The 8,771-nt window shown below is 29.0% G+C and overlaps 1 protein-coding gene across 2 annotated transcripts; it reads right to left on the bottom strand.

Moving 5' to 3' along the window:
- Positions 1 to 418: 418 nt before the first annotated feature.
- LOC129284828 (signaling peptide TAXIMIN 1-like) lies at positions 419 to 1,943 on the bottom strand. Of its 2 annotated transcripts, XM_054920314.1 has the most exons (3): positions 1,729 to 1,943; positions 1,467 to 1,625; positions 419 to 599 (listed from the first exon to the last, which is right to left on the bottom strand). In XM_054920314.1, the coding sequence occupies exons 1-2, from the start codon at positions 1,839 to 1,841 to the stop codon at positions 1,502 to 1,504; spliced, it is 237 nt and encodes a 78-aa protein (XP_054776289.1). In that variant the 5' UTR covers positions 1,842 to 1,943; the 3' UTR covers positions 419 to 599; positions 1,467 to 1,501. The 2 variants fall into 2 exon arrangements, with proteins under 2 accessions (XP_054776289.1, XP_054776288.1); XM_054920313.1 differs by lacking the exon at positions 419 to 599 and having other exon boundaries at positions 673 to 1,625.
- Positions 1,944 to 8,771: the final 6,828 nt, after the last annotated feature.

Raw genomic sequence — 8,771 nt, 5'->3', positions numbered from 1 at the left:
TCATTTTAAAAAAATCATTGTTAGGACGTTCTTCATTAGCTTCGGTTTAATTTTTCTTGGCCAACCAACTTTGCTGTAGTTCATTCAAATAATAATATCCGATAAATTCCTTCTAAAGCGTTGTGGCAAGTGGTCAGCCAAACATGCTTTTAAAGATATACTCTGTAAACTGCTGACTAGATTATTTTAGATTAAAGACTTGGCATACCGGAACTCACGCAAAATAAAAATAAAAATAAAAATAAAAAAATTGGAAATATTATGTATGGGAACTATATGAGTGTGACGTTTATTATAAAGGCCATATAAATCATAGTTATATTAATTAAAGGACTAAAACTTAATTAAAGAAAGAAAAAGGTATAAAAGGAAAAAGAAAAATGAAAATGATGGATTTTTTCCCAAATGATATCTTAGTAACTGTTGCCTTTTAGTGACATGAACGATGAATTTTTATGATGTTTTAATGTAATTTTCTCATCAATATTCAATAATAGTCTCTACAGCCTCCTCAATCAGGACGGCAATTTAAAAATACAAGAAATTAAAGAAAACGGTTCCGTGATTCCACCAAACGTTATGTCTCCTACGCAAAATCTCTGAAATATATATATATATATATATATACACATATTAAAATGAAATTAAATGATATGGAGATATGGTTAAATAATGACAACAATATACGTACATTATTAAAAAAATTGTATTTGTTTTCCAGCAAAAAAAAATTGGGGAGAATAATTGAGAGGTACCAAAACGACTAATTAATTTAATTTAAATTTCAAGTGTCAAATTCCATGAATTTGCAAGTTTAGCTCTCAATTTTATAATTTTGTTGTAATAAATTTACAACTTATTTTTTAAATTTTAATATGATTGAAAAATAAATAATTTTTTTCCTATTAAAATTTGAAACACAAATTGCAAATTCATCATAATAAAATTATAAAATTGATAACCACCTTGTAAATTTATGAAATTTTACACTTGAGATTCAAGTTGAATTAATTGACCATCTTGAGATTTATTGGTCATTCTCTCAAAAAAATTGTTGGTTTCATAGGCTCCCTCTAACTCCTTTCTTATGGCGACAAGCAATATAATTAAACGACAAAAAAAAAAGGAATTAAATTACATTCACGGAAAGGTGAAAAGTCATAAAGTATAACGAACGAGAGAAATCACTAAACGCAACATCAAAATTAAGGTGGACTACATGAAAGCAATCCAACAAAATTAGGACAAAACAATCCAACAAAATTAGGACAAAAACAATATATAAATGAAAATTCAGCTATACAATGCCCTTTGAACACTCTTGATTATAGTCATAGTATTAAAAATTGAGTCAATTTAATTGGCTATACTAATAAATCATTCAATGAAATGTTTTGTTTGCGACCAAGTTTAATTATAAAACAGTGCCTTGAATGATTCAATAACCAATTCAAAATTTTTAATACCTTGACTGTAATCGAGCCATAGTTGCACCAAATGTCTAACATGGAATCTTGGAGATAAACCACTCCATGACCAATATTGGAGCCTTGATAAGAGCGAGAGCGAACTCAATAATGATGGTCACACACAGACAACATGGGCATATACATGATAATATCAACCTGCGAAAAACATTAATCCATAATCTTACTAATGATGTTTTGAAATATTCCAACGACACTCACTTGCTTGCTTAGGAATCATCGAAAAACCAGAGATACTTACCCAACGATCCAGATAACTACACCAATAAGAGAGAGAAGGAGAGATAAGAAGGCAAAGGGAAGGCCTAGCAGAAACCCTAGAGGCCTGCATCTACAGTCTTCAGAGCAGCACATGATGAAGATGGCTGCTGCTTCTTCTTCTTTTTCTTCTTCTTCTTTCTTCTTCTCTGTGCGTTCTATATGGCGGTTGCTTGCTTCTGAGAAGCCAAGGACAATATAAACTTGGACATTGACGGAGAGCACAAGGATTATTATTAATTAAATAAATATGTGTATGTGTATTAGGAATTATTTGGTGGGACGCGTACGGTTAGCTAGCAGCCTAGTACTGTTCCAACAACGAACTGGTCCATAAGAAACCAATCACTGGCTCCCACGTTGTCCTTGTCATTTAACATGATTAAGGAACATTTCTCTCTGATCACGCCACTAATTTCTTGCAGTCACAAACTTTTGATCTTATTATCATCATTATTATTTTAAAGATTTTGGAGGTTGTAATTTTATATTTGGGATAATATAACTTTTAATTCTTTAAGTTTGTTGCAGTCATTAATTTAGTCCCTCAGATTTAAATTTTGTCAATTTAGTCCCTCTCATTTTTTTTAATTATCATGTCAGTCTTTTAAATTTTTAACATGAATCCATTCTCAAATAAATTTAATGTGTAAAATCTATTGTTAATTTGACACATGTATATAGCTAAATAAAAAAAAATTAGCCTTGAAATTAACTTAATTTTTATCAATATAGTCTCTTATAAAATGTTTTGTTCTTTTGTTTATTAAAATTTCTGAATTTTTTCATATCTAGATAGTTAAACTTCTTTTTTTAATTTATATGGTTACCATCAATACTAATTTATATGGTTGTCATCATATTTTAACAGTGATACAAAACTTTAGAGATCAAATTGATAAAAATTAAATTTGAGCAACTAAATAATAACTCAATAAACTTAAAAGACTAAAATTTTCATTATCCATTTATATTTTGAGAGCATTGGTCCAAAAAAGAAGTCACATAGCAAAGGCTTGTACAGTTGTACGCTCTTATAAAAACAAAGGCTCGTACTGGACCGTTTGGTAGGAGAAATATCTATTAAGTTACTATAATATTATTTGGTAAATTTATTTATTTTTATTTTAATTATTATTGGATCTTTTATACCATTCTCTAATCACAAGTAGACACTGTTAAAAACCTAAAATCATTGGAAAGGTACATTATAAACGTTTAAATTAATACTCGGAGACCTCTCTGGCATTTTGTAGATGAATATATATATATATATATATATAATACACACAACACGGAAAAAAAATCCAGGTTATCACATAACTTAAAAAAGATCTTAATTTCTTTTTTAATATTGTTGTAGTATATGCAACATATCAACTAGTGGGTATATGGAAAAAAGAGAGATCCCAATTAATATTTAATACCATAGTGTTAAGTTTATTCATTGCCAGAGACATATATACCATATGTTAAGTTGATTTATAATAGATAAATTTGGAAGTAAATTTTCTAAAGTTGGGATTTTTGAATTCTGATGAAGCTTTTCTTTTTTTTTAATTATTTTCCAATTTTATTATTTTTACTAAAAACATAAAATCTTATCTCTCTTTCTTGAAAAACAAATTTTATGAAATTTGCATATTCTCAACTTCAAAAGATCTATCCTTGATAAATTTTTTGGAAACTCGAGCAAATCTTCTATATGCCCCAACCTTTTTTTTTTTTTTGGGTTCGGAACCAAATATGTTCCAATCTCATTCTCGATGACAAGGACAAATAAATGATATAAAGGGGTGTGAGACATGATTATATTATGTGGGTAAATAATTTTTTTTAAATAAAACAAGTATTTTCACACACAATCTTTCTACTTCCTTAAATTTATTATATATATATATATATATCTCAAAATTACGCTTAAAAACCAAGAAATAAAATTTCATTAAAAGGATACTTTTTGTCAATATCATTAAAGATATTACACAAAAATAGAAAAAGCTTTCCTGGGTATTAAAAGAAATAAAACAAGTCGTCTATGATAAACTTCTTACGAAGTTGATTTCTTGTAAGATTAGAAAATTGCAATAAGTGTTTATTAAAAAAAATAAAAGAAAAGTGAAATAAGTTATCTCTTAGTAGTTTAGAAATAAATTCGAACTTCAGTTCTTGCATATGCAGCAATTTAATTGGGAGGGGTTTATACATTGCTCTTTGTATCCTATAAAATATATTCTTTGCTATGAGTGAAGCTTATCTTTTAGGCTTATAAAAAAAAATTAAATTCTAATGATTTAATATGAGGGCCCATTATACTAGTCTAGAAGGTAGCTCAAAAAACTTAACTCATGCCCTGAACATTTTAGATCTTTTTCCTTCGTGGGCCCAAGTTTGGATCATTCCATGTCCGTTAGTAGCTTGAGATTGATTAAAAAAAGAAGAAATATTAGATCCAGTACATATTTTTATGATTAAAATGCATACAAGTCCTTTAAACTTTAAAACAGGACCCTATTACTTTCAACATTTAAAATTAACTCTCCTAACTTTAATTTTATTTTTTCAAAACCCCTAACCATTAATTAATTATTATTTTATTAATATAGTTATTGTTATATTATATTAATCGAATACACATGGTACATGACATAGAAAAAAATATATTTTTCATTATTTTTTAACACAATTTAAGAAAGGATAAAATTATAACTTTTACTTTTAGTACTCAAGAAGATGCTCTCATTTTTTTCAATGGAGTGACATTGTTTTCCTTGTTCAAGGGTAATACAATTTAAGAGAAAATTATAATTTTATTATTCTTTATCAATTAAACTAGCCTTTTATATTAAATAATCTAAAAGCTATCATTGATAGCAGTCATATAAATTATGTTTTCTACTTTGATTATTTTTTTTATACTCTTCTTTATTTTTTTAAATAAAATTTTCAGTACTTATTCAAACAACAAAATATTACTAGCATGTTACAAATGAAATATGTGCAATTTTATAACAAGATAAATTTTTTGCTGTTTGTCACACCCCAATACTAAGGGTGTGATTGGTATAAAATATGAGGTAAACTCATATCTTTTAAGTCTTGATTGATCAGAAACTAAGTTAAAATATCGATATATGTAAGTTAAATATAGTAATAAAGTTTGTAAAGTTTTAAATATTTTAAAAATTCAGTAGAGCCTTCCCTATAATTTAAACCTCTCAAAATTTTCACAACCAATAACAGAACTTGTCAACAACCTAGCAAGGAGACAAGCTCCATTCCAGCAATTTACATAATAACCAAATAAGACTAGGACCTAACTATGGTGTACGTGGAGCACTAAGTTATAATTACAAAATACAATACATAGTTTTATTAAAATAATAATCGCAATATGCCTCCTCTTTTCCCAAAAAGCAAAAGGCCTCTCAATGAGCTGCTAAAGGCATAGAGTCAGCTACACTATCTGAGACCAAAGAAATTACTGATGAATAGCATTTCAATTAGATACATGTATATAAATATATGAACACATTGACAAATAAATTTAATTTAAAAATTTTGAAATAATAAAACATGAACTTAAACTAATAATAGACAACAAGTTTTTTTAATGATACAATCATGAATTTGAACAATGTTAATAGACAAAGTAATTTATCAAAATTTATAATGTTCATAGAATATACAAATTTCAAGCAATGGTAGGTAGAATGCTTTTAAAGAAATAATATAAAAATAATGAATTTTAGTTTAGATCTAAGAGGGCTTTATCAGAATGAATAGTAAGCGTGGACACATAGTCCACAGTGTAACTAACCAAGCGTGGACACACAATTATAAAGGTAAGTAACCAATCAAGTGCAACTAAAAACCACGCAACAAGTGCAGTAAGAACACACAAATTAAGTGCAAGCATGAAGCTCATGAAAACAACCATGAGTACGATGCTTACGAATAATCATCCCTCTATCCCACGTGCATTGGCTTGCGCACGAGATTAGCACCTCCTATAACCACCCTATTAGTTAGATGTACCATGGAACGTCAATGGCTAATAGATTGTCGTTAGTATCCAGCGTTTTGAACTCAGTCTCCCTCATTAAAATCAAGTGTGTATGAAGAAAGAAAATAGTTTCAAAATTCTCACTTTCAAATATTATTCAACTATAATTTTCCATACCCAAAATTCATCATTCTTTCATACACAAATCATTGCAATAAAAATGTTATATCAACATGGTATTAAGTAATTAAATTGCTTATGAGAAATAATACTATTAATATGAAAATAAGATTAACAAGAATATGTAAATAATTTATAAAGAAATAATAATATTTAAATAAAGAAATTTTTATAAATACTTTACTGAAAATATATTCAAAATAGCACCCACTCACCTGAGAGTTTCTCAAAAATTTTAAAGCTTGTTCACTTCAACTTCTCACCTTAATTCCAATTGTGTCATTAACTTCCTAACAAGCAAATCACAACCTAAAATCAATTATTTATTATTTCCTTAACATAACTTAGATGATATTTAACATTCTAATTTCTAAATGGCTTCTTGAAACTTTTTTGCAAGCACATAAGCAAAAAATGTCATTTATTATGTTTACTGATCAAGATACTGCAATGGCACAAGCCTTGGAACAGGAAATGCCAAATGTAAAGCATGGCTTGTGCACATTTCATATCAATAGAAATGGGTTGAAACATCTTAGAAACTTAATGAAAGATGACTCTCATTTTTTGAGTGAGTTTAATTGGTGCATGTATCAATGCAATGAAGAAGCAACATTTGAGGAATCTTAGAAAGCACTATTATCAAAATACAATGTAGTTGATAATCCATGGTTGATGTCTATTTATAAGTTAAAAGCAAAATAGGTAGTATGTTAAATGAAGGACTCCATGACTCTTGGTATGAGAAGCACACAACTTAGTGAAAGTATCAATTCATTTATAAAAAGCTATACAAATCCTAAGTTGAATATCAATCAATTTTTCAAAGTCTTTGAATAGGTTGTTGTGGATAAGCAATATAATGAATTAAAGAGTGATTTTGATGCATGCCAGAAGTTGTCGAGGTTGATTTTGAAGAGTCACCTATACTTTAACAACTTTCTCAAGTTTACACTCCACCAATTTTTGACTTGTTTCAAAATGAGTATGACTTATGTAATTCTATATGTATAAAAGAGAGGAAAGAAAGACAAAAAAATGAAGACGATGATGCTATTGTAATTGATTATGTAATCACAAGTGTTGATAAAAAAGGAGAGTGGAGATTGACATTTGAACCATCAAGAGAAGAGGAGGAGGCCACTATTAGTTGTAGTTGTAAGAAGTTTGAATAATGGGGAATATTATGTTGCCATGTATTGAGGACATTGTATGACCAAAACATTAAGTTACTTCTAAAGAAATATGTTTCAAAAAGGTGGACAAAAGAAGCAAGTGTGATGTAGTGTATGATAACAAGGGAAAGGAAATTAAAGTTGATTGTAAATTAGAATGCTCAAATTGATATAGACAATTGTGTCTCATGCTCATAAAATTAGCAAGCGATGCATCTGAATGTTCAGAAGCATTCTCTATGGTTCATAAAGAGGTGCTAGAACTTAGTAAGAAAGTATCTAAGCTTCTTATTAAACACTCATCAGATAGTGTTAATAGTGAAGGGGATGTTGATGATGATGGTGGTAAGAATGATGGTGAAGGCATTGGATTCAAGAAGAGAGAGTGCAAAAAAATTAGTCCAAGTTAGGTCGACAAAAAGACAAGTCAAAAAAAAAAAAAATTTAAAACTTTAAAGAAATCTACCAATAAGCCTTCATAATGTTCAAATGTATAATTATTTTACTTTGAGTTTTTTTAATAGCATAAATTTTTTATGACATTTTATTGATATTGTTGCAGGACACCCAAAATATATTGGAAGTGGCTAGATTGTCAACTATGGTGCAATATGGCCCCCTATGTCAAATATGTCAGTCCCATTGCAATATGGCTCCCTTTTGTCAAATATGCCAATGTAAGTGCAATATGGCCCCCATGTGTCAACTATGCTAGTCCCATTACGATATGGACCCCTGTGTCAAATATGCCAGTGAAAGTGCAATATAGCCCCCTATGTCAAATATGCCAATCCCATTGTAATATGGCTCCCCTGTGTCAAATATGCCAGTGCAAGTGTAATATGGTCCCCTATGTCAAATATGCCAATCCCATTGCAATATGGCTCCCTTGTGTCAAATATGCTAGTATAAGTGCAACATGGCCCCTCGTGTCAAATATGCTAGTCCCATTGCATTGTGGCCCCTCTGTGTCAAACATGCCTATGCAAGTACAGTATGGTCTACCTATAACAATGTAACATGATCCACCTCAACTAAGTCAAATGTCATTCATAACATTAATTATAGTGATGGTATTATATTTCCAATTCTCAATTAAGTCAAATGTCATTCATAATATATTGAATGCTATTATCATTTTATTTGTGCTTGTAGGCTTTATTGAATGATGATATGAAATCACTTAAAGCAATATAATTTACTTAAGCATTTGAAAAAGGTAAATCATATCACTACATAAAAATATATTGAAACTTCTATTACAATAGAATTTTATTACATTATTTGAATATAAATTGTTACAATATTAATGTTAATGTTACAAGTACAAATCCAGATATGAGCACAAATCCTAAGCTATGAAGTCTTCATTTTAGCATTATTTCAGTCCTTCTTCCTTCAAGCTCAAGTAACGAGACACCTTTTTTCTTATCAAGCTAGCTACCACTATATATTTGTGGGCTAGTCCTTTTTTGTCATGCTTGCTCATTGCTTTAATGGTTGCTATTTTGTTGTAATGCTGCCATGTATACTTGTAAGTTTACTTCTTCCCATTTTGTCATATTGCAACAGGCAATGTTAAATTTTTTGCTGTAGTAAAATGAATTTCAATCAACTTCCCCTGCTCTAGACAAAATTGCAATAACATATAACATGATAAGTGAT

The sequence above is a fragment of the Prosopis cineraria genome, unplaced genomic scaffold (genome assembly GCF_029017545.1).
Source record: "Prosopis cineraria cultivar Desert tree isolate PC_DT_omini unplaced genomic scaffold, ASM2901754v1 PC11, whole genome shotgun sequence".
In the NCBI taxonomy this organism is placed as follows: Eukaryota; Viridiplantae; Streptophyta; class Magnoliopsida; order Fabales; family Fabaceae; genus Prosopis; species Prosopis cineraria.
Note: the sequence above shows the minus strand (reverse complement) of the source record. Positions and strands in the feature narration are given on the sequence as shown.